Here is a 27,853-nt window from a genome sequence, read left to right as displayed (position 1 = left end):
CCAAAAAAATAATTCATGTTTTAAGTTTTATGGTAGGCCACATCCAGGGCCATGCTGGGACAAACACAATCCACAGGCTTCAAGTTGGACACAAACGTACTAGACTGCAAGGTTTTGAGTCCTTTTCGTCTCACACTGTCCTTTAGAGATTTTGGATACTGCACTTATTCAATGACTATTCATGCCTCTTCTCAAATACTTCATTTTATTCCCCCCTCCCATTATTTGCACCTAAGGCACTGTGATTAAACTTACTTTATCTACTCATCTGTCAATTGTTATTCCTAATATTTATGTCTTTGACCCTAACCCACTCTCAGTTTACTTCGTCACCAGGACCTGACCATTCTTATTTTCAGCATTTCCCTTTTCCCCAGGAGTCGATTAAACATATTCATATTTTCTCCTAAAAATGCTGGAATATTAACTCTCTAAACTTCATCTTTTACTTACCAGATTTTTTAAAACATAGAACATATCCCTTCAAAATGTTATCAATTGTTTTAAATTGATCAAAGAACACAGAGAAATAAAATAAAGAAAATAAAGCCACTAAAATGTAAAATGTTTCTCCATCAGTGATCATGATGATGCTGTTACTTTTATCATCCAAAGTTTAATAAAAATACCACATAAAGAATTGTCAAACATGCAATTCATTTCAACAGAGTCATAAACCCACTATTTGCTAAGCAGTAGTAAATATCTTTATATTCAGGATTTTATTAAAATCTCATAATTCTCCTTAAGGAAGAGAAACTGATGGACTAGAATTTATGTAGCATAGATGGGCTGGACGCTTCTCTCTGTTGACAGCACAAAGGCTTCTCAATTATGTGTCCAGAATATATTTAACTCATCTGCCTGACAAACTGGAACACTTGATTCCCACTTAAGCCTGATGAAATCATCTTCAGGAACAAAAAATACAAATATGTTTGTGGACAGACAGGAAGTTCAAAAGTTTTCTTTCTTTTTTTAATTTTTAAAATATTTGTTTTAGAATTTCAAATGTGTGTATGAAATTGACATCATTTTCCCTCCTCTCAGGCTGTCTTCAATCCCTCTTAAATTCCAGACCCTTTCTTCCCTAGTTAATGTTATGCACACATTGCACACATTTATATGTATGTGTAAAATACACACACACACACACACACACACACACACACACACACACATATATATATATATATATATATATATATATATATATATATATATACCATTGTGCTGGCTGATTTTGTGTGTCAGTTTGACACAAACTAGAGTCAGAGAGAAAGGAGAAGCCTACTTTGAGGAAATGCATCCACGAGATCTAGCAGTAAGGCATTTTTCAATTAGTGATCTATGGTGGAGGGCCCAGCTCATGGTGGGTGGTGCCATCCCTGGGCTGTTGGTCCTGGTTCTATAACAAGTTCCTGTCCTGAGTTTTTTCAATGATAAAAGTGTTTACCAAATAAACCCTTAGATCCTCAACTTGTTTTTTGGTCATGGAGGCTTCTAGCAGCAATGGGAACCTCCACTAAGACACTTACTGGGTCCATTTTAGTATTCCTTGTATGTACTCGTGTTTAGGACTTGGGATTGGATAACCTGATTAATCCCTGGAAAAACTGATTCTCCCTCTCATTGATTGCCTGCAGCTCTTCATTTAGGGTGGGGCCTTGTGAGATTTATCCCTATACATTGTTGTGTCTATTAGCGTAGTCATTATGTAGATCTTACTTCTTCCTAAAGGATAACTTACTATTAAAATTTCCTAAAACAAATTAATTCCCAGCTGTATTTTAAACACTTAATCCTATAAACAAAAATAAGTTCAGCCTTTGCTTTTCATGGAAGAAGTCCCCTTGACACTTGAAAAGGAGATAGATGCTGTTCCAGAGTCCCTGACTGGCCAAAGTGCAAAGGATAAACAACCACGGGGTGACAAATCCCAATCAGTACATACTCAACACATTATTGAGGAGAGAGAAAGTACAGTAAGATCCAGAAAACCATGACACCTGCTATTAGAAAGTGTCTAGAGACTAAGTTTATTTTCTAAAAATGCACAGGTCCAGTGTGGAGAGCCCCACTCCATTGTGTCTTCGAAAATATTAAAGCAGTGCTACCTCCCAGTCAGATGACTTCTTTTCCTGGACACACATTTAGTATATCATAAGTGCCTTGAATAGTCTAACTGACAACCTATATGTAAAAGGATTTCTTTTTCAAGAAAAGTAAACTGTCTTGCCAGTCATTCCGGTCATTACTAGGGATTTAAATCCACAGCGCCAAATCACAGATTCCCAATGAAACCCATAACTACTCAAAATGACACACATTCAGTGTCAGCTCAGCCAAGACACAGGCCAGACCAAAGCTAGAAATGGTCTACATTTCTTCTATTTGAATCCTACTGGAAAATGGCTTCTCTAGAGAACAGGACACATCGTATGTGCAAAGTACAGCACTTACACACGTCTTTTCTTCAGTTTCATTCTCAAAAAACTGGTTTTCTTTATTTTGCTCAATGTACGAAGCATTTTCCTTTGGTCCACTGCAACCCGTAAGCTAGAGAGAGAGACAGAGAGACAGAGAAAGATTGAAAATCAATACATGTTTTTCTGTAATTCAAATTAAATATTTTTCCAGTTTTTATAACATGCCTTAAAATACCTAAGACCTGAATAAATGTTATTAGCTGTTGCTTATGTCAATTTTAGAATATGGATGTACTACTTAACCCATTTTTTTATATTGGTCCTGAGCAGAAAACACAAAATGGGACAAATTCAAGGTTTTTAAATTTAAAGCATTCCCACCAGGGAATGTTGAAATTGAATTGTTCCTTAGTAAACTGATGACCTGGTAAAGGCAGAGCATGGTTAATAAAGAATGAAGATCAAGGGTTGATTTTATTTTACGTCTGCTTTCATGAGGCTTTCATCTAAGAAGTGGTCATGAATCTGAGAATGGACCTTGAGAGGATGAAAGGGAGGAGAAAGAGGGATGGAAATGATATAAATGTTGTATTCAAGTATGAAAGTCTAAATTAATGCAAAACTTTATGATAAACATGATGTGAGGCCAAGGAAATGAAGATACTGAGGGCTTTCTTTGTGTCTAAATCATAGAGTACCTTCCTCAGCTTATGCACGTTCATATGAGATCTATGATCAGATTGGAAGTCCCAATTTACTTTATAGTTCATGGCCTAAAGGGTGTGTCTTTCCATACTACTCTGTAGATTGCCAGTTTGATGGTAATTATAATTATAGGGAACTGTGAACAAGTCACAAACACTAGAGATACTGATTTTTAGCCCAAAGCTCCCACCATGGTTCTCAAAAGTGAAAGCAATTCTGCCCTGCTCATAGTTCCAGAGCTATCTTGTCTCCCACTTCATCTCCCTCCCTCCCTCCCCCCTCCTCTCCCTGTCTCCCTCTCCGTCTCCCTCTGTCTCCTTCTCCCTCTTCCTCTCTTCCTCCTCTCCCCTCCCCTCCCCTCCCCTCCCTCCGTCTCTCTGTCTCTGTCTCTGTCTCTGTCTCTGTCTCTGTCTCTCTCTCTCTCTCTCTCTCTCTCTCTCTCTCTCTCTCTCATTTTTCACTTACTTCAGATTTAACAATGACAAATATTAAAACCAAGACTAAAGGAACAGGCCAGATGGCTCAAAAGCTAAAAGTGCTCGTGGCCAAGGCTGACAGCTTGAGTTCCATCCACGGGTTCTACATGGTAGAAGGAGAGAAGTGGCAAGTGACTTCTATAAGTTGTCCTCTGACTGTCACATGCATAGAGTGTCAAGCATATGTAACATGTATACATACACTCTCTCTCTCTCACACACACACACACACACGCAACAAATTAAAGAAAGGGAAGAAAGAAAGGGAAGAAAGAAGAAAGAAAAAGAATTTTTCTTGTTTTAGTATTTGAAAATTCACACATGGGTATAATGTGTTTAAATCAATTCCACTCCCTCCCAATTCATTCTTCATCTTCTTAGGCAATCTCTCTCTCTCTCTCTCTCTCTCTCTCTCTCTCTCTCTCTCTCTCTCTCTCTGTCTCTCTGTCTCTCTCTCTCTGTCTCTCTGTCTCTCTCTCTGTCTCTCTCTCTCTCTCTCTCTCTGTCTCTCTCTGTCTCTCTCTCTCTGTGTGTGTGTGTGTGTGTGTGTGTCCATGCATGTTGATGTGTGTGCATGAGTGTGTCTGTGTGTCTGTGTGTTTAACCCACAGAGTCTACTTCTACACACTGAAATGGTAGTCATTTCAGGTAAGCCAGGTTTGGGCCCTTTTTTTTAATACAGGGTAGTTCCCTAGCAAAAGAAGCTAAAGCACCCAGCCAGCAGGTGTAGTGTCCCCTCACTTCCACGCATCTGCTATGCTGAAGAAACACAAGTCCAGTGCTCAAATGTTCAGAACTGATGAGTAAATTTGGATGATCTTCCTTCTATGTGAAATCCTTGGATTTTCCAGTACTCACAGTAGGAAGTAAAGGTTTCAAGAGGATGTTGTTTCTGGCTGACCCCCTGCACTAGTCCTGACAGGACACTGCTCATACTACACAGAGTATAATCAAGCAGAATATAACACGTGCCAGTCTTCTGACAAAACAGGAGGCTCCCCGGCAGCTCGCTCCACCTGAGTCTGGAGAATAAAGAACCTCTCTGTGCTTTTCACCATATACGGAAACCAACGCTCAGATCACTGGCCTGGTGCTTGATCCTGACTACTTCCTTGGGTCTTCTCTGCCTCTCAGACCAGGCAGCCCTTCAGAGCATTTTCCTACCTTACAAGGTGGAATGCTGACCACTCGATGTGCAGCTAACCAAAGCCAAGTAGACAATTACAAGACTTTTGCTGCAGTTTTGTTTCTTAACAATAAGTTTACATTTTTAAACAGCATGTGAACATGGAAAAAAAACAAAAGTAATACAATACAGCTCACAAGTCAGCTAGCTAGTCTGTGAACGGTGCCCTAACCACTGAGCACGGCCCCCTCTTTACTGAGTACCGGACTAAGGAAACTCATTAAGGCCTTTCTACCCTCACTGTTCGCATGCACCTCCACGTCAAGTCCCGTTGCTCAGAGACATCTCTGCTACTTTCAACCCGCTACTTCAGGCTGCCATCTTATGTACTTGTTTACTTAATTATTTGATTATACAATATTATTTCAGAAGTCATTTACATTATAACATATATCCAGAGGTATATTTGCCCACTTTAAACTGGTTCATCATATCAACAAACTTCTGTTTAAAAGGAAATTATTTTCAAAGATTTTATTTTTATTTTTGATTATATGTGAATGTGTGGTGGGGAGTATTGCATGGATTTTTGTAAGTGACTGCAGCGCCCATAGAAGTCAGAAGAGGCATCAGATTCCCAGGAGCTGGAGTAACAGATGGTTACGAGCTTCCTTAAGTGGGTGAGGAGAACCGAACTTGGCTCCCAGGTAAGTATAGCGCAAGCTCTTAACCACTGAGCCATCTCTTAGTGAGAAACCGCCCTGCCCCTTCCCCTTAAATCTTGAGATGTTTAGAAAATAATTCCCCTGATTTAACTGTTTTGTAGATTGACTTATTTTATTTTATTTTATTTTATTTTATTTTATTCAGCCTGGAATACTTTTCTTAAGAAACGAATGTTAGCAACATTGAACATTAGGCACAAAATCAGTGTCCTTGAAAGAAGCAAAAGCCATTTAGTCTTCAAAGATAAGTTTCATGAAGCGCAGAGAAGCCAGACCACTACTCTGTGATATAGAACAGTCCAATCTGTCAATATTCCTTGGACTTTAAATTTGTGGGATATTGGCTGACTGTCTCTCTACCTCCCTCTTTAGTGTTAAGAAACACTATACTGCAAAGGCGTAAGGCTGAAGCCATTTGATGAGGTTTAGAATATGTTACCCCTGAAGATGAAACCTTGACATTTGAGAAAAGAGCAAGAAATTCCTTTTCACCTCATATTCTTCTCTAAATCACATTCATCCAAGGGGCACCTCTCCTTTGCGATATTTTTCTTTTCTCATTTTCTGAGATATGCCAAGGAGAGCCACACAAGCAGGCCTGCTATATTCCCCTGGATTTCTGTCCATCACACCAGGCCTCTGCGCACTGATATTTGAGCCTGGCTATCTACTCAGTCTTCATTAAAGGTCACATGAGATGCACGTTTCCCTGTCTCTTTGTATCTCCATTTTCCACAAAATGCATAAATAACTTGGTATGTTTTCACACTTACCAATAATTGTTTTTGTCCTTTTGAGGCAGGTGTCATAGACTTAATAGGCAGTCAAGAAGAGATTTGAATTTCTAATTATCCTGACTCCAGTTCTCTAATGCTGCTATTATAGTCCATGTTCTATGTGGTTCTAGCGATGGAACCCAGGTCATCATGCATTTCAGGCAAGCACGCTACAAGTGTCATTCCCAGCTGTCTAAGTTAGGGTTCCTATTTTTGTGGCAAAACATGACAACTGAAGCAAGCTGGGGATGAAAGAATTTGCTTGTAATATACTTCCATTTGTTGTTCCTTGTCAAAGGAAGTCAGGACAGGAACTCAAAAGGCAGGAACCTGGAGGCAGGCACTGATCCAGATGCCAGGTAGTAGTGCTGCTCACTGACTTGTTCCTCATAGCTTGCTTAGCTGCTTCTTACACAAGCCATGACTGCCAGGTCAAGGATACCGCTCACCACACGGGCTTGGCCCTCCCCCATCAATCACTAATTCAGAAAATGCTCTAAAGTCTTGTCTACAGCATGCCCTTTATTATAGGGATCATCTGTATCAAACTGTAAAGAATATACATGATTTTTTTCCTTCATTTTGTTTCAACAAGATGGTCCTGCTTAACAGAATCCACTCAGATTATAAACAACTTACAGGTTCAAACCGAGTGCTTCTGTTTTACAAAAAAAAGATTTAAAAAAAAAAATAACAACAATAACAAAAAACTACAACAACAACAAAAACAATGATGTCACTTGTTTACCCTCATGGTAACTTCCATCTTCCTTTGAAGATGGCAGATATGATCAAAAACTAGATGCAATCTGAGTTCAAGGAAATAGAGTAGCAGTTATCAAGAAAGACTCTCAGCTTATTCATAGATTAAATAAAAGCAGGTTAAATTATAATTCATGAAAGCTCTCAAACAGTATCTATTTGAAAAACACAAAAATTGATTTAAAGGGGTAATAAATATATATAAAAGTCATTTGTATAAAACCAAGCTAGGAAAGCCATGATCATGTGAAAGGTCAAAAAGGGGTCTGTTCTACAACCATGTACTAAATATGGATTTATGCCAGGCCTTAAGGACCTTTATTCCCTAAGTGAAATGAACCAACCCATAAACAGATTTTTTTCAACTCCTCCTTCTTACTCATACATAATTGCATGTTTTCTGGTTGGTTTTCTGGTAAGTCAGACAACTCTTGCCATAGTTACACCTGTCAAAGTGGCTACCCATGGAAACTCCAGCACCATATTCATCAGAAGGACACTCTTGATGAAGTCAGCTGATTTTGCCATTTTCATCCGCCTTATAGTATTTCAGCCAACTCAGCCTTCTTCCTCTTATGCTTGTTCTTTGGGGGAACGATGTAAGACTTCTTCCTTTTCTTAGCACTACCACGAAATCTCAACACAAGATGAAGGGTAGACTCCTTTTGAATGTTGTAGTCAGACTACAGCCATCTTCCAGCTGCTAACCAGCAAAGATCAATCTCTGCTGATCAGAGGGGATTCCTTCCTTATCCTGGATCTTGGCCTTTACATTTTCTTTAGTGTCTGAGGGTTCAGTCTTGATCATGATATTCACCAAAAGGGTCTTCACAAAAATGTGCATCATGACAGGGCTCTACCCACAATGGTGGATCAGAAAGACCAAATCAGATTTGAAGTATTCAAACACTGTCAGGATAGTTAGACAAACATATTCCGTTCATCCAGTATTGATTACTGAAGAGTCAGGAATTATCTTTAAGATATGAAATAAGATGATCAGGAAATATGGCTTGGTAGGTACAGGTACTTTACACCAAGTCTAATAATTTCTGTTCTAGTCCCAGACCTACATGGTAGAAAGAGAAAAGAGTCTCCACAAGTGATCCTCTGACCGGCACATACATGCTATGGTACACATGCGCACACTCATGCACTAAATGTATATTTTTAATTAAACAGAAAATGAAAGCTGAAGTCAAAGAAAGGGGGTCTTGGACATTCGAATTTAAATATCCCAGAAAATAGTACACCAAGAACAAAAGATGAGTTTATGTGAGATATGAAGTAGATGTAAAAGACTGAAAGTAGAAAAATATTTAAATATAAATATTCCATAGATACATATATCTGATTGGTTGGTTGACTGACTGACTGACTGACTGACTGACTGATTGGAAAGTTGTACTGGAAATCATCTACTCAAGGACACTAGATAGGACCTGGAGTTGTACCCAGGTATGTCACTCCAGAGTCCATATTTTAGTAACCACTGCACTCATCTATGACACAGAACAGCCATATGGTAAAGACCTAATTGTCTATTAAACTAGGTATGATATAGAAAACAAGTTATGGACATAAAACACCAGCAAGTCTATTAGAAGTGAAAAGTATTTAAATTATACACTAATCATATAAAATATCTGATAAAAAGAACACACACACACACACACACAAATATAATCATCTGTGGGTGTTCACAGCATTACTTCTATGACATCCTCATGAATACCAAAATCCATGAATGTACAAAAATATATCTTATACATAAAACACACAGTATTTTCAAGCAACCTAAAAATTCTTTTCATTTACTTTAAACCCTCTATACATTATTTAGGATGCTTTATAAAATGCAAACATTTAAAAGATATTACACAATATTGTCTATTGAACAGTGACATGAAACATAGTTTCATGTGTTCAGAAAACAGGTGATTTCTATACATGCATTTGTGGTATTGCCTATATACATGGTATATGTACTTTTTTGTCTAAGTGTGTGTGCAAAAAGTACCTATAAATATGTATGGACTTGGGTGTGGTGGTCCAAGGTTCATGTACTATTTGTTAAAGAGCCTATCACAAGACGTGCAGTTCATTGGTTCGTAGGCTGACCAGCCAATGAACTTCAGGGGTCTTCCTGTTTATCTCTTTGAAGCTGGAGTTACAGGCATGTGGATCCAAGCCCAGCATTTTACACAGGTTTTAGGAACCCAAATTCACATACTAGCACTGTGAGCATCCTTACCAACTGAGCCATTTCTATAGCCTCTAAATTTGTAATTTTCAGAAAATATATTCAATCTACAGCTGGTGTGTTGGATCCATGGGCGTATAATTCATGGATACAGAAGATGGGCTGTATAAGCACTTTATCAAGATAAGATCGTAATTATTTCTAAGTATTTTGATACTGACAATTTCTACTTTAGGCCAAATGTTTCCTTATTTTCTATGGTAAACAACACTGGATGTTATTTTTTATTAGTCAGTTTATAATTTTTAATTGTTTCAAAAAATGATCAAATTCATCCCCTTCTCCCAAGTACTCTCGGAGCAGCTGTCACCTTCTCCACTCTCCAAGTCCAGGGTGTGTCACTCCAAAGGCATGGCGTCTGCCCTGAGGAGCGATTATTAAACATTTTGAGTCGCCCTTGTACAGGGCCCGTTACAAAGCACACAAACATTTAATGTTAAGGAAGATAACCAGACCTGCAAACTCGTTACTGCAGTTGTGTGCGGTATAGAACTGAGTGCGCCTCATTAGCTTCCTGTCAGAAACTCGGCTCCCGAGGACAGTTTAACTGCCTACTTTCTAAAAATTCAGCAAAATGCCCAGATCCTTACGAGCTGCCCTCTTGTGTTATTTTCAGGATCTGATTTTTTTAAAGTCCAATCTAAACTGTAGCTTCGAAAGAAGTCTAGGAGTAAAGATCGTAGCTGTAGAAACATGGGGGACTCATCAGCATACGATAGAGCATAGAGCCAGGAGCCGAGGTACAGCCTTGCCCTGGAGGGAACCACCTACAGACGCCCGTTCCGTCGTGTTAACACCAGAGACAAATCAAGAGCAAGAGGTCTTGCCTGAGCTTCCTAGAGTTTCCTTGCAGAACCTAGAGCACAGTTCAGCCTCCGTGCTGCAGAAACTAAAGCTTATTAAGGTCAAATTACTCACCCCGAAAGGCAAGAGCAGTTCTAATTTGGTTTAATGCAATTCTAAAATCAATCCTCTTTCTGAAGTGTAATCAAACAGATAATTCTTCAGTTATTCAAGGAAACATTATTTGATAGTGAATCTGTGAAATAAGATGTGAGAGTTTATTCCATGATATAAAGTTATTGAATATAATCCAAGAACTTTTATCTAGAACTCCCCCATTAGCTACAATAATAAAAAGGAATTTATCTCTTCGTTCATGCTTGTTTTTCTCATTACTTGAAATTATGTTTCAAAATTACTGTAACATAGAGATTATTCCTTCAAGAATGTTCTCTGTGATCTCCTTCCGTTTTGCTTAATCTTCTGTGACTTCCTCTATGTAAGTCTCAATTCTTCCACAGAGCAGGTGCCCTGTCATGAAACTGTAGTTCTCTTAAACTTTAATTTTGTTTCTGTCTTATTCTCTTCACTGTCATCACCCAATACAAATGCACAGCAGTTACACAACTCACATGTTAGCAAGAACCCTATGCCTTCGTTCAAACGTCTTCCAGCATCCCCAACGCTCCAGCTTAAACACCCTCACTTCTTCCATGAAAGGGGAATTTGTGGTGGGGTGGGCAGTGATGCCCTAATTTAGATAAGAACAGTTTCTAAATATTCTACTAGCTTGGTATTTCGAACTAAGGTTGCTCCCGGAAGTAAAGGCCTGAACTTGAACATCACAAGTGGTTATATTTCTGAGGCAGCTTCCTGGAGATGCCTCTGCTCTTCTGTACCTGTGTTTCCTGTCCTCATCGTTCACATGAGGTAAGACACGGGATGCTGTGCTTGCCCCAACTCTTTGGCATGGAGAAGGGTATAGTAATGAAGTGGGTCCATGGGCATCTAATAAGTTAAAGGTAACTGCAGCCCATTCCAGGATGTTCACAGTCAGCTTCCTGGGTGAGAGAACCAATGTTTATGTCTACAATGTCTCAAAGAGACTTATTCTAAGTACGCTGTATTATCTCAATCCATCCCCCACATATACCTGGTAAGTGTATCTAAGCTATTCTTTCTGAGAGCCTATTTTCTCATGAGGCTTAGAGTAATTAACCTACACAGGGTTGTAGAACTAAGGGCTGACAGTGTCTGAATGTAAACCCAAAGCACCCCATGCTCTTCACCTTGAAACACCGTCCTCATAGTCTACAGAGTTTTCAAGTGGCCAAGTGAAAGAATTGAGTGCAATGGCAATCATACTCTTTGTTCAGCCTGCCACATACAAAATGCTACGGAACCACTAAACCAGGAATCGTTCTACAATGGAAAACGTACCATATCATTTTTATTTAAGATGCACAAGGACTGAACAGCTTTAGCCGTGCATCGACAATTGTCGTGTGTGTGTGTGTGTGTGTGTGTGTGTGTGTGTGTGTGTGTGTGTGTGTTTGCTGCCCATGATGTGTAAGAGAGGGAGAGAAGGAGGAGTGTCTATAGGAAGGCTGGTAAACAGAAGGAAGAGGGGTTGCTGAGTCACGGGCACAGCAGGCAGGTGTAAACACATACATGCGACTATTATCTTTAGCTTTAAAACGCTCATTGGCAGCATATTCAGAAATCGGAGGGATAGGGAAATAGGAGGGTAAGAAGCCACAGCCACATTAAGGAAATTACTGGCAAAGTAAAAATCTTCATGATTAAAAATAAAAGGAAAGCAAGCAAGGGGTCGGAAGACACAAAAGACACTTCAAAGCAAGTGCATCGAGTTACCATGGCAACGAGAGGATGTGGGTTGAAATTTATATGACTCCATTGTTCCAGCAGAGAGGCTCTAAATGACACCCTAGTGGCCTCACAGAGCCATGCATCTTCCCCCAGCGCTCTGGCTTGTTACTGGAGAGTGCTTTAGGCATCAAGAAGGAACAGGATCACAGTAACACTGTCACTTCCAGTCTCCCTAGCCTCTCAAGTGAAAACACTTGTCACTTCAATATAGAGCACAGCACTCATTTCTGGATCTAGGCATGACCCAGCCTATCAGAATATCAGCACACTCATATACACAGGTGGCTGAGGACAGCAAGCATTTGTCTCACTGTCCTCAGTCCAAGATTCAGTGTGCCCGGTGTCACTTCTGAGCACTCTTATGCTCTGAATCCCTGTTTTCCTGATGAAATAGGAGTCTGCCCTAGTTACCAGGTAACTTGGTTACAGTCCTAAAATTCTGGATGCCATTCAATGCCGTCATCAGCTATAACAGTACAGTATTAATGGCAAACATTTGTTGGGACTACTTTGCATGTATTAATTCATGTAATAATCAATAAATGGCAAATTGGTCATATAACTGTAGTTGCCAAATGTACCCTGATGACCCTGTTACACATGTATGAAAAACTGAGGCTTAGATAAGTTAAAAGGCTTTTTTTCCTACCAATTATTCCTTTTAGTTAAAAAGCCAAATTTGACTACAGTCAAATATAAGCTTCTTTGGAGAAAAACAAAGCCTCTACCGGGAGGATCATTTTAGTCTATAAAATTTGGCTGTGATGTGGTCAATGCTTTAACACAAATACTGTCAGATAGTCAAGGTAGCCCCAGTTTAATGGTTTTCTACTGCTTTATCAAGAATTGGACAAACGGACTGGTGACAGATACCAGATACCATTTAATATGAATATATTAAATGCAACGTAGACACATTCCTTGCAAAGAGACTGCTCTAGAGTTAGTCTCAATACCTCAGGTGGGACACCCATCCTCCTTGCCCTCTCTCATTAACCATTAGTGGAAGGAAATGGAGGAAGGGAAGAAAGATGCATTCAGTATCTTACACTCTGCATGGCAGTAGCCTTTTGAATATTCGCATATGACCGTGCTACTTACTTTCCTTATTATTATGATGAAATGCTGGAGAACTTGAAGGTATAGTCCCTGATAGTGGGGAAGCCGTGGCCAGCAGGCATGGATGTAGCTGGTCTTACTGCATCCTCAGTCAGGAAGCAGAGTGACAGATGCCGGTGCTCAGCTCATTTTCCGCTTTGTATGCAGACCGGAAATTATTGGTGGAATGGGACCTCTAGCATGACTTCCCACCTCAGTAACCTAATCTAGAAAAGGCTTCGCAAAAATATGTATATGTATATTTATTGAAAATAATTGTGGGGGGTCAGTCATTTTCATTCCCATTTTCCATATCTTCTCATTCAAAGTTGAGTTGATAAATAATTCCATGTATTAAACAGTCATTATTAAAGTTTTAGCAAGCATCTTAGCCATAACCTTGTGGCTTTTTTCCTTATACCTTGGCATGTTCTGCAACAGTGCTTGCAATATTAATTTTAAGTGATATTGATATGGAGGCATCACCAAGAACAAATGAAACAGAGGAAACAGTAAGAACTAACTGAATAAACAAAAGCAAATTCATCTTTAACCCCATTATCTAATTCTCATATTCAAGAACAATCTGGTAAGAGATTGTTTGAGCCCCTACCCTCTATCAGAGTGGGGACTTTTAACCAGGACTTTCCTTTATTGTAACAAACACCAGTTTTCTAGAGAACCAGCACAGTTAAGAAGGGATCCAGTAGTGGCAGTTTTTAATATACTTCCTGCCATCCCTAAGCTGTTTCCTGGTTGACGTCATGCTGGGAGATGCATCTACAGTGCACACCACCCATCTCCCTTATTTGGTGAGTAAGGTTGGTTCCTGCCTTCTCAATGGAATGAGCTCATCACTAGGCATCTTACGTGTCACACGGATGTTACATTATTCAAATGTTAAGTCAATGCACATAAATTAAATTTTTAGGATAAATTTGAATTCTAATTTAGGTCACTATTTTCATTATTACACTTCCATAATATAAGCTTCTTTGGAGAAAATAAAAGCAAACCACCAGTTTCCAGAAGAACAAAATGTGAATAGAATAAATTTAACAACTATACCGTGTTATCATAGCAACCAAAGTTGAAAAAAAATGATGAGATAAAAAAATGACACAAGAGAACAAATGCATCAAGTTGTTATGGCAACAGGAAAACGTGGGTTGAAAATTATGTATCTAGAATCGAAGAGAATATTCTAAGCAACTAAAATAAACATTTGCTTATTAAAACCATCCCCAAATAGCACTTATCTATAAGCATTAAAGTGTTTTCATTATTTTGTCTGCATTTTCTTTTATTTCCAATGGGTGGTTTTAAATTGAGAGCATTTGTATTTTCAGTCCAGCTCACTTTTTGGCAACAGACACTCCATGATGCAATTTGGTTTGCAGAAAATGTTGCAAAAGCCAATTTCAAAATAGCATCTTCAATCATGTTTCAGTTTCTTTTACTCCTGTAATCGCCTGTGAACATAATGCCTATTTTTTCTGCTTTTTTTTTCTTCTTTACTTAATGAGTTTAATTCACTGTGATCTCTTTTCCTGACACCAGGGTCTTCATCCAAAGCAGAGTGTGGGCTGCTGAGTTCTGCCATAAGTTTTAATATTTTAGAAGGACTATGATACCTTCTTCCCATACAGCTTTAGTGGCATGGGTTATTCTAGACTGAATTTTCTAGCATCGTCTATAATTTTGTATACCATTTTGCCCCATGCTGCTGTAGAACATCCCGCTGTGAGAGCCTGAAAGATGAGAATCCTCCATGAGTTTGTGCATGTTTTCCCCTGTCACTCACATTGCAGACCATTCTATTTGTCTAGTTGGCACTTAATCTTTACGATGCATCTCAGATATAGTTTCCACAGCTTTTCTAATTTAACCTAACTGCACCTCCCCAGTGTCTTCTCAACAGCTTCTGCTATTACCAGTAACTTTACCAATGTCAATATAGTTAACACCACAAGAGCAGCTATCACCTATTAAGAGTTGGACATGTATATGTGTCTCTGCTAGATACTCTTCATATTATTTCATTTCATCTTCACAAAAATCCATATAAGGTAAATGTCAGTGCTACCACTATGCTGTTTTGTAAAGGAAAGCAGAGTCCCTCTGCTTAAGCCTTTTGATTTAAAGCACATACCAAACTTGTTTGTATGTCAGAAACTTGTATGTATGTCAGTAAAATATGTAGGTCCATGACCTTCCTTATTTAGTTAATAACTGAAAAAAAAAACTTCTTTGATTTGTTCCTTCACTAGACAGTGAGTTTTGGGGGAATTTCTATGCCTACTTGGCAAATTACCAGACCACACATCTGATCTCTCTTATTCTTCCCAACAGCAGATAGAAACATACCATTTCATAGACTATAATATAACACATCATAATTGTCAACAATACATTAAATATCAGGTGTTTAATAATCACACTAAAATTTAAAAAGGGAGCAAGTAAAATTAACTTAATAATAGATGTAGTTTAAGATGCTGCTAAGTAATATTTCTACACGCAATTGGGATTAAAGATACTGAGATATTTTATCTCTCATATGTGTGTGAGAACCCAGTCCTGTAACCACTGGGTAACACAATGAGCACAGCATGTTTAAGCCATATGTGACTTAAGTACATACTCAGAGAATGATCAGTGGGAAATAAAAGAAACAGGGTCTTAAAATGGAGTTTTGCATATGTCAAATGAACAAGCTTACCATTACAGAACCCCTGAAAGACTGTGTGTGGAGAAGTTCAAAGCTTCTACACAGAGCATTTAGAGAAAAACAGTCACATCTTGATTGTTTGAGAGGGGCTACCACATTCCAAACAGTCGTGGAGACTTGCCTTCTCAGACATGGAAGTCCACAGCATAGTTCACAGTACTTGAAGCTTTATTTCCCAACTTTCCACCACTATTTCCCATTCTTAGGCTTGTATTTCCTCAACTATACAGCTGCTGGCCATTTATACAAGTAAGTCTGTAATCTACAATAAGGTACTGGCACATGCATGCTTATGGCTATGTTATTCACAAAAACTAGGAAACGGAGCCAGTGTAACTATTCCTATACAGGTGAATAGATAATGAAAATATAGTGAATATATAAAACAATGAAATTTTATTCAGTTAAGAAAAATAACACTATGACATATGCAAGAAAATAGATTTATCTGGAAAGAACAGTGTTAAGAAGGGTGACCCAGACTCAGCAAGGCATGTTCTCATTTACCTATGAATCCTAACACTTTTAATTATGTATTTTTATTTGATTTTGTAACATTCAACCATCTTTCTTCATTTTTTCTTGATTTCTCTTTAGTGCATTCTCTATCATTGTGATTGAACCGATCTAATAATTCATGATATGGTCAAAGCCCGCACAATATGTGGTCGGACATTTGCTGTGCATGTAGGTTTCCTTAAATATGTCACCCTCAGAGTTAGTTGATGAGATAAGCAGGAGTCACGAGATGAAAGTCATAGAGCATTTTTATTTTGTTTCCTATTTTCCCTTTAACTTTGCACATTGGACAAAGTTCTTTCCTTGCCAATGAATAGAAATTCAATCAGCCTCATGACCTTTATGCTCACTCTTAGACAGTCACTTTAAGTGCCAACACTAATCTTAGCTGAGTAAGTGAAAAGTGGGAAAGAATCAGGTATAATACAGTTAGCCTCTCTATCCTGCTTTTTAATTCTTTTAGGGTTGGAACATAGGAAACAGGAGAAATGGGAATAGCAAAGTAGCTTGTTAACTGAGATACACTCCAGGCTTAGGAGGCAGATAAGAACAAAATTATCCTTACATATACTTTCCTGATGACCAGTTATTCAAAAGCTCATGATAACCCAAGAAATACAGCTCATCCAAGCAATTCTTGGCTATGGAGTAGAGTTTATAACTTCCCCATTTTAATATCCCTTACAAATTCAATATTTCTGAGAATTTGTATATGGGAATTGATGATAATTAGCTAGTTTGAGTGGTCCTTCTGTTTTATACATGAAATAGAAATCACTTGATCCAATCCATCTTCAAGCACATGATATATATATATATATATATATATATATATATATATATATATATAATTTCTCACTTGACATAAAGATCTAGTTACTAACTTCCTCAGGAGGACATCAGTAATTTCACCACCCTTATATTAATAGCACTTTATTTTAAACAAGGTAGACAAGAATTTACTCTTTAATTTTTATTTATTTTTGTGTTATTGTATGAGTGTTTGCATTCTGCATTTGGTGCACTTTGTACATGGCTGCTGTCCATAGAAGCCAGAAGAGAGCTGCAGATCCTTTGGAAATGGAGTTACAATTAGTTGTGAGCTGTTGTATAATTATTAAGAACCAAACCTGGATTTTCTGTAAGGATATTAAGTACTCTTAACATTTGGACTGCATTTCCATCCACTAGATAAGGATTTTAAATTTGGGTTTCATAGAGGGGGGGCCTAACAAATTACTCCAATACATCAATAGAATTCCATAGTTGCAGGGACTGAGATGAATGGGTGCAAATTTTAAAATCTGATGCTCTTCGAAATAATATGATTTTGTGTATTAACTTTAATTAATATTTAATGATTTCATTGAATTTCTAACAATAGACACTATTGCTTTATATTTACTTTTTGTTCCGTGTTAGAATTGTTTGAGTTAAAAATAAGTGGGACAGACAGACTGTGATAATCAAAAATTTTTTTCAAGAATTTTAAATCAGTTACTTGTGAACCATTGATTTCTAACAGAACAAATGTTCAAGAGGAAGACTGAGATTTTCTAAAGTCTTGGAAAACACTTAAATGTGAGAAAAATATATATATCATCAATTTCAAAACATATATCTACTTTTCTTCGAATGCTGGCTTACTTTTTCTCACATAAAAATAGAAAAGCTCCCACACAACTTCATGAAAATTAAAGGTCCATCATAGTTAATAAGTTCATTACCTCATGATAATATACAATAAATACAAATAAAAATATTTTGAAAATTCTTAGATGACAGATTCAGAAAGAGCCATTAAGAGAACTAAGAAAATGAGAAAGAAAACAAAATGTGAGTTGATGTTTGCCTTTTATCTTTGTGATCTTAGAAAATAAGCCTGATGTAACTGTCTCCTCAGAGGCTCTGCCAGCGCCTGACAAATTCAGAGGCAGATACTCGCAGACAACCATTGGACTGAGAAGGGGATCCCCAATGGAGGAGTTAGAGAAAGGACTGAGGTGTCTGAGGGGGTTTGCAACCCCATAGGAAGAACAAAAATATCAACCAACCAGACACCCAAGAGCTCCCAGGGAGTAAACCACCAACCAAAGAGTAAACATGGAGGGACCCATGGCTCCAGTTGCATATGTAGCAGAGGATAGCTTTGTTGGACATCAATGGGAGGAGAGGCTCTTGGTCCTGTGAAGGCTCAATGCCCCAGTGTAGGGGAATGCCAGGGCGGGGAGACGAGAAAGAGAGTGGGTGAGTGGGGTGAGTACCCTCATGGAGGCAGGGGATGGGAGTATGGGATAGCGGATTTGTAGGAGGGAAACCAGGAAGAGGGAATAATATTTGAAATGTAAATAAAGAAAATATCCAATAAAAAATGAATGAAAAGAAAGTTCTACTTCTTTTCTACTATTCTTTCCAAATGAAGACATCCATTCGTATACAGAGTATACAGCTCCATTGGAAAATGAATATTAAGATACGTGTGTGTGTGTGTGTGTGTGTGTGTGTGTGTGTGTGTTGGATGCTGGCAAACTCAGTGGGTAAACGCACCTGTGGCTGGGCCTAATAACCTGAGTTCCATTCCTAAAAGATACATAATAAGTGGAGACCCTATTCAAATGTGTCTTCTGACATCCAAGCAGGCACTGTGCCATGTGCATACCCCAATATGTGCACACACACACACACACACACACACACACACACACACACACACACAGAGCTGTGCATTAATTTTTGGGACCTGCTGCTTTGTTGAGTATGTTTTGCAGCTGCAGGAGTTTTCTGGTCTTTTATACTAAGAATCATACCATCTGCAAAGGAAGATGCTTTGACTTCCTTTCTTATTGGTGCCTTTTTTTTTCTATTGGTACATTTTTTATCTCTTTCATTGTCTCATTTTAGCTAAGACTTCAAGTATTATATAGAATGGGAATGGAAATTGTGGGTTCGTTGTCTTGCTGGTTTTAGTGGAAATGCTTGAGTTTCTTTCTGCTTAAAATTCTGTTGACTGGCTTGCTGCTTGTTACTTTTAATATATTGATACATGTTTCCTGTAATCTTAGATTTTCCAGGACTTTTATCATGAAGAAATATTGTATTTTGTCAAAGGCTTTCTCTGCATCTAATATAATGATCACATGGTTTCTTTCCTTAAGTTTATTTACACTGTAGATTACATTTGTCAATTTATGTATATTGAACTGTATCTGCATCTCTGGGATGAAGCTGAATTGATCATGGTGTGTAAAGTTTTTGTTCATTCTTAAGTTCATTTCAACCATGGTTCAATGCTTGCTCTCTCTCTCTCTCTCTCTCTCTCTCTCTCTCTCTCTCTCTCTCTCTCTCTCTCTGTGTGTGTGTGTGTGTGTGTGTGTGTGTGTGTGTGTGTGTGTGTGTGTGTCTGTGTGGTCAATAGATAGAATAAATTTGCATAGGAAAAGAAGACAGGATTAATATGAAGAGTTGGCAAGGAGTGCTAATGTGATTGAAACACAGTATACAAAATCCCCAAAGAACTAACAACAAAAGAGAAAATTATCATGTTAAAAATTAATGAATGACATCCATGTTGGAAGCAATGGAAGTTGAGCAAGACGATCCCCCTTATCAGAGCATCTCTTGAGCATCAAGCTGAGACAGTAAGCATGATCTGATGAGAATAGAGGGCAGTTCAGATTCTTGTGGAAATACCCTAGACTTAGAGTTCTCTTGACTTAGAATGAGAAGACCTACTTTTTAGCAATGTTTCTTTAGATAATAGAAACCTACAAACAGCATAAAGGAGAGGGAATTTGCATGTATTAACCATGTATTTAATCTAGTCATTTAATTAACCATCTATGGTGTTCCTGTTATTTCTCAGGCTCTGTGTAGGTATTGAAAATACATCTATCAGGAATCTAGGAAGTGTGACAAGTAAGCCTTAGGGGGCTGCCTCGGCAGTAGTAAACAGAGTGGAGCCTAAACCTAAAGATATATAGCCAGAAAAGCTCAGCATTTGCACTCTTGAGCTCTGCAGCTGAAGTGGGTAGGAAGTGACTAAGGAAGTCATGTGAACACTAGTATTTCCTATAGAGCAGCACACCTCTAAGAGGCAGAATAATGGCTAGATAGAAAAAACTCTGGATACAGATCTAATAAGGAGGGAGAAGCCAAAGGGGTCACTCCAGATCTGGGAAGCAGAGCACCATGGGAAGAGGACATTTATGTACGGAACAAGAGGAATCAGTTACAATGGGCAAACATCAGAGCTAATACTATAGACACATATAGACTATACTACTTACTCCAGAATCCTAATGTCAAAGCTGTGGGAGATAAAAACAAGTGAAATGGAATCTTAAACTGGCTGCACCAAAACCTAGACCTAGACAAACAATTCAAGTAAATGGTTCCCCCTGGAAATAGCAGTGTTTATGAAATTATGCTATAATTACAAGTGAAGGATGCATTAAATATTTTTAAAGTTAATGTTTGTAGACTTTGCTTTGGTGGAAGTATATTGCTCTATAAATATTATTACCTTGCTTGTAATATTAGTGTTTTCTGGTACATATTATATTTATTTTTCATTTATTATTTCTCATTATTCTGTATATAAACATGCATGAGAACGTATGCTGTAGCAGTTATGTAAAGATCAAAAGAGAGTTTTGTTGAGTCAGTTCTATTTATATGGATTGAACTCAGGTCATCAGGCTTGCTTTTCTTTATGGGCAGAGCCAGTCTGCCAACTCCTTGTTGTATATCTTCAAATAGTGTTTATTCTGGATTTAAAATTTTTATGCTAGTCAGCAATATGGTATGCATGTTTCTATGTATACCAGAAAATCCATTCAGCATTGTTTCCTTTTATATCTAACAAACTGAAGCACAAGAGAAGTGACCTCCTGAGATTATGGAAATTATCAACAAAGGGAAATAGAGTCCAAATCATTTGATTTATACTTTAGTAATGATTCTATTACCTACGACCTCTATGAAGCCAAATAGGAGACGCTACACATGCATAGTATGAAGAGATAAAGTTCACTTTATTTGTGTCATTTGTAAACAGTTTTTGTTTACAGCAATAAGATTGTTTTAAACCTATTTAATTTTGCCCTATTTGAATTTTGTCTAGGAATCGATAATGATTAAATGATTAAATAATATGGCAAGCATGTAATTCTAATGAAAATGCAGACAGGTCTCATACTGGTCAATTATTTAACTTTTAAGTTAGCACAGGAATTAACAGGTCTTATTATTGGCATTTTCATCCATGTCTCCATACTTCATTCTCATTTGTTCTCTTCTTGCTTTCCATGATCCTTCCCCATCCTTAGTCTCCTGACATCCCCAAATAGTCTTTTATATGTTTATGTGTGCATATATGCACACATATATAAAATATTTGGGTGTATGCCAGTATTCACATATGTGCAGATACTCATTTACCATCCTATATGTATGGAAAGAAGCCAGTAGACAACCTGAAAACTTCCTCAAGAACACTGTTCACCTCATTTGAGACATGGTCAGTCATACTCTACTTTTATATCAGACACATTCCATTACCCTCTCTTTTTTCCACACCCTCCCTATATTAATTAACATAAGCCAGACACACAGAGACAAATATTACATTTTTTCTGTCATATGTGGGATGTAAATTTCCATGCATATGTAGTAGGTGGTTACACACAACCATGTGTATATACATATATGTATGTGTATATGTGTAAATATATGTATATGTTTGTACATATGTGTATATGTGTATGCATTGCTTGTATGTATATGTGTATGTATGCATGTATGTGTCTGTGTGTTACATGAAAGTAAATATTGACAGGTCAGTTTTTAGCAGTTGATTCTTAAATAGGTTTAGCCCCATACATTCATGTGTCTGAATGTTTGAACACGGGGAGTGACTCTTTCAGGAGGTGTGATCTCCTTAGATAGAAGAGGTGTGGCCTTATTAGCAGAAGTGTGCCACTGTGCAGGTGGACGTTAAGATCTCCTATGCTCAAGCTCTACCCAGCATGCAATCAGAGCCTCCCCTGATAATAACTTCCTGGCTACATTTTGATCAAGATGTCTAAGTCTCAGCTCCTCCAGCACCACATCTGCCTTCAGAATGCCATACTGCCACCATGATGATAATAGAAGGAATATTTAAGAGGCCAGAAAACAAGAGTAAACATCCTGTATATGACTCTATTAAAGAGGAATCAACTATACCTGTTTTATTCTGTCAGTTTTTATTCCATATACAAGACATCAGAATAATGACATCTTTGCAAGTCTGAATTCTCTGTCTTTCTACTTTGTAAAGATCAAAGAATACAAAGAACAAATTTCAAATGAGCTGTGAAAGGCAGTAGTGGCAAAGAAGCCAGGAACTAAACTGCTCAACATGTATGTAATAAGAAAACAAAATCATCCGGTGGACCTTTCACAACAAACTTGAACTTTAAAGTGTACAATTGGCATACTGCTAAAATTGTGTGTCTATATGTCAAATTGTAAAAGTCAAGTCTTATTTCTGGTTCATGATCCTATTTTTATATCTTTTTGAGTCCATAAAAATCCATTTATAGATTCAGCTTGACCAAAAATATGTGTATACAATTAACCAAAAAGCTGAGACTTTCAGAAATTCCATCTTCCACAAATTCAGATGTATAAAAGGCCATCTCCACTATATTTACTGAGGAATGTTTCAGTGGCTTTTATTTGGGGGAACTCCAATAGAAGCATGCATTTTATATATCAAATAACAACTATGGAGACACTTTGAAAGCAGCATCCATTATCCAAAGTGGCAATTATAAGAAGACTGTTTCTCAACAATCAAATCCTTGTCCCACAGCAGTGAACCACTTAATCTCTTTTGTAACACCAGAACCTTGGCTGCATTGGAAGTTGCTTTTGGAGAGCTACTGAGCCTTTCTATCTCATTTAATTCTCTAGGGAGAATGTTTGTTGAAGACACATGGTAGTATGTATGTCTAGCATGAGCAATTTCTCACCCATTTTTCTGTGTTTATGATCTTCAAAATTCTTGATGGACTTGTACCCATAGAATAGTTTTGGTCAGCAAATGTTCAAGTTTGTACTGTCCATCCCAAAGTATAGTTAATATGAGGTCATTGAAATTAAGTGAGTTTGTTTGTCTGTGTGTTTGTACACCAAAACTAATCAGACTAGAGAGATGTTTCAATGAGTGAAAGCCCTTGTGGCTTAAGCCTGACAAGCTGAATTCAATCTCCAGAACATGTATGGTGGAAGGAAAAAACTGACTACTGAAAACTGTCCTTTAACCTCATTATGTGTGCTATGACATACCCAAATATGCTTTCTCTCTCTCTCTCTCTCTCTCTCTCTCTCTCTCTCTCTCTCTCTCTCTCTCTCTCTCTCTCCACACACACACACTCACACACACACAAACACAAGCACACAGACTAAATAAAATGTGAAAAATAATAATAGTTTTAAGACTTACATTTTCTACCCTTCCTAGAACCATACATTTGATTTTTCATAAGTTTCTTGAAGAAGCACTTCCCCAAATGCCTCCCACTGAGCTGTAAGAAAGGTAGCAAAGGAAATGACACTAAACTTATTCAACACGAAGTCTGTATTAGTTTGGGTTTTTCAGAGACATAAAAGCAATAAGATCTACAAACAAATTTATGAAAAGGATGTACTGAGGAAATTGACTCATGCTATCTCAGTGGCTAGGAAATTCCTCACTAGTCCATCCTCAAACACAGGTCTATGCTTCTCAGAGCAGACCCTGGGATGGGCTTACCATGGCTCGTCTCAAGTCGTAAACCTTGGAACTCAAGATATTGATGGCAGAAACAGATTGAAAGGGCAGACCACTGGTATATGTCTTCAGGACTTCAAGCCTACAGTGCTAATATTTTAGGTGGCAGAAGAAAAACCTGGTAGAACTTTGAGAGAGCAATTTACATGGAAAAATTTCAATATTCAGGATTACAGACTTCAGAATTCTATAATTATGGATGATGGTTGGTACAAATGCATATCATGTAATACTGCTCAACAGTAATCAGGAAAAAACAATGAATGCACACAATAACATGAATGAATGTCAACAATATTATACTTGTAAAAAAGATGCTTGACACATGTCTATGCATATTGCATGATTCTGCTTACCAAAAAAAAAAATCTAGAATAAGCACAAATAACTTTTAGTGATAGAAAATGTGTCCTGAGGAGTATTTGTAAACTAAATGCAAAAATTCTTCAGTTAACTCTGTGTTGTAATGGAATTTTAATGGAAGGTTAAATAAGTTATATACATATATCAACATTCATTGAATCAAGCTGGTAAGATCTGTGTAGAGTCTTTTTTCCCCATTTTTATTAAATTGGGTATTTCTTATTTACATTTCAAATGTTATTCCCTTTCCTGGTTTCCTATCCATCAGCCCCCTAGCCCCTCCCCCTCTCCTTCTATATGGGTGTTCCCTTCCCCATCCACCCCCTATCATGGCCCCCCACAACAATACCCTACACTGGGGGTCTGACCTTAGCAGGACCAAGGGCTTCCCCTTCCACTGGTGCCCCAACAAAGCTATTCACTGCTACTTATGAAATTAGAGTCCAGGGTCAGTCCATATATAGTCTTTGGGTAGTGGTTTAATCCCTGGAAGCTCTGGTTGGTTGTCATTGTTGTTCTTATGGGTTCACAAGCCCCTGTGCACTTTATCATATGTAAATTATGTATAAACTATTTCTTCTTTAGTGTTCTGGGTGGTAATTTTTAGAATGTTCCCTTATTGAAAGAACTCCCCTGTCAACAACCCAAGGTGATTTTTGTATCAGTGTTTCATTGACCTCTTTGAGGAACCTCTTTCATAACAATGGAAGAATCATTTATCTACTTTGGATCTGAGATTCTAATAAAAATTGAGCAACTGATATTGTCTCAGCACTGGGCATGTAAAAGCACTAAATAGATGGTTCATAAGCAAAGCCTGTTTATTTACACCCCATAAACGCTGAACAACTGACATAAAAAAGGACATCTAAATTGGTAATAAGATATGCATTCCTTTCATAAATGTCAAAGCATTCTATCCATTTTTAAATGTTTAAGTCCAATGACATCACATGCATTTCTTGTCAAGTGAAATATCTAGCCCTGTGAGTGACAGAGCATTTAGCTAGCACATGTGAAGCCCTGTGTCTGTTCTTCAGCACAAGCAACAGCACACTTTAAAAGTTCACTTATGTAACTTCAATTTCTCCAGGCAGTTTTCCCAAACTTACAGTTATCGTAGTTACAGTGGGATAATTCATTATCTCGTCATTGGCTGGACATTTCATCAAACACGTTTGCACTGTTGAGACAACTTGTCAGTGATGTTCAATTTGCTGTCTCATCAGCAACACAATGTATAGTAATTAAAATTTTATCATGACAACATCTCGTCTCTACCCTTCATGCATAATTCAGATCTCATATATCAAACATCAACTGCAAATACATTGTCTAATGAGGATGGAAAATAGACTTGACTCACTCAGATGTTTTCTCAGCCTACATAAATGATTGTGTTCTTTTTCTGAGGGCAGGGCTAGCCAAAAGCACAATTATGACACAGAGGTCTCATTTCCCCTTGAATCCTCTAAGAGATTTCAAAGCCATTTAGATGACATTCAACGAGTTCATCTTGAAGTACAGATGATTATCAAAAATAATTAAAGTCCCCTTTATTATTTAAGCACTAGCTTAAAGGGTACCTCTTTGTCTGTTCATTGCCTACTCCTCCACTGTAGCACTTTGTCCTGACCTTCCCACCATTTGATGATTATTCCAAAGGGTATGTTCAAGTCTTTATTAGCACAGCTTTCTAAACACTTAGCGCAAGGTTGGGCACAGAGGCATGTTAAATTTAACTTAGATCGATCTTTCATATTCTAAAACAATGTTTGCATGTTAAAATGTGCAAAGAATGCAGCTTTGAACCTCCTAAATGCGTACCTTGCCAATCAAAGAGAGAACTAGCAGTAAATGGGGTATTTCTCTCAAGCACGGAGAACTTTAAAAGGACTGTCCTCATCCATGCGCACCTAGCTGCAACACCATCCCCAGGCTGTAGCAAAACTTCTTGTTTGGATTGCCTTTTCTTTCCCTATATGTAATAAACTGATTCTTATCTTTTCAAGTAGATCTTAAAAGTAACCTCCTCCAAGAAGCCTTCCCTGATGACTCAGACATTACTGAATTCTGGATTTCCAGAGCACACAGTTCGAAGCACTGACATTGATGATTGCTAGCACCTAGAAACAGGGTGTCTATTGTCTTCATGGATTACAGGAGCAATCTTACAGAGAATACCTGATTCCTGTCCATATAGAAGTCACACCACAGACACGTCCATTTTCCCCTGGAGGCTCATGGTGAGTACAGAAGTTCCCTCAGTCATCTATACTTTTCCTTTCCTTAGTCTCAATTACACATGGTCAAAGTTTCCAATGAAAAAATCTACATATAAAATAATCTTGTTATTTTTAGTCAATATTAGTAACATGGTAAAATCTTTTATCACTTTGCCCCATCCTACCTAATATGTGACTTAAACCTCTGTTTAGCAAATTCACACTGGGCATGCTCTCTGCCTGTTAGTCATTTAACCTCTCAGTTATAATTCAATTCTCTTGGTAGCTCACTGATTGTGTTTATGTTCATTTTATTTTAAAGGCATCCCAATGTGTATCAGCATTTAAGAGAGTAATACCAGTATGTTAAAGAGAAACTGAAATGTGCTTCCGACAGTAAAAAGGCAAGGGTTCCCAGTAAGGAGTAATAATCATATATTGAGGTGATTAAAATCTACAATATACATACATTTCTACGCTTGAAATTGTGAAGAAAACTAAGTCAATGTGTGCTGGTTTTCCTCTCAAATCTCCATGCAAAAGCTATGGCCACAGTGGGTGATTAAAACAAGGCAAGAGCCTGTTGGATGACTGTGTATGTAAGAGGAATCTCAGTGAGTGCCTGGTGCTAGCCTCTGTTTTCAGGAACCACTAGAATTCTTGGAATGTCTCCCCAAAGACAATGACCATCCACTAAAAGCCTTAGAATTTACTCTCAAAGCAGAGTGGCAGACACCCTTAACAAGTAAAATAGAAATCAAGCTAGATTCTTCAACCTCAAAACCCATAATTTTTTCTCTATATGATATAGTTTATGAATTATGAGTAAAGGATTAAACAAATGGTACTCTTAACAAATGACATCGTAACCTCATAAGCACACATGGCTTAGATGAATACATTCCAAATATCACCTTCTTCTGCATTCTGTATTATCTATCCAATGAAGTGCTAAGATAGCATTGTGCAGATAGCTAAAGCTTGTGGCAAAGGATATACAACACTTTAACTGTGATCCTTTCAGAATCCTGACAAAGACCTAGTGTGAATAAGTACTTTGAATGCAGTTTCTCAATTTAAAACTTCAGTGTTAAGTGAGCCTCATTGTGTGTTCTTTCCATTTAAGCCCATTCTGATCACATTTTTCGTGGGTTATCAGCCCCAGG

At 37.8% G+C, this 27,853-nt stretch overlaps 1 protein-coding gene and 1 pseudogene across 8 annotated transcripts in view; both read right to left on the bottom strand.

The window, feature by feature from the left end:
• The window catches only part of Dlg2 (discs large MAGUK scaffold protein 2), a 2,051,694-nt gene that overhangs the window by 1,599,316 nt on the left and 424,525 nt on the right, over positions 1 to 27,853 (bottom strand). For 7 of the 8 annotated variants that reach the window (XM_039089312.2, XM_039089327.2, XM_039089335.2 and 4 more), the window contains one exon: positions 2,464 to 2,559. In XM_039089312.2, the coding sequence (XP_038945240.1) occupies positions 2,464 to 2,559 (96 nt within the window). Of the gene's footprint in view, positions 1 to 2,463; positions 2,560 to 9,717; positions 9,754 to 27,853 lie in introns of those variants that run through there. The other variant, XM_039089424.2, reaches the window with a different exon arrangement.
• On the bottom strand, positions 7,361 to 7,880 carry Rps27a-ps26 (ribosomal protein S27a, pseudogene 26; annotated as a pseudogene).

This window comes from Rattus norvegicus, chromosome 1 (assembly GCF_036323735.1).
Source record: "Rattus norvegicus strain BN/NHsdMcwi chromosome 1, GRCr8, whole genome shotgun sequence".
In the NCBI taxonomy this organism is placed as follows: Eukaryota; Metazoa; Chordata; class Mammalia; order Rodentia; family Muridae; genus Rattus; species Rattus norvegicus.
This window is presented reverse-complemented; position numbering and strand designations above follow the sequence as displayed.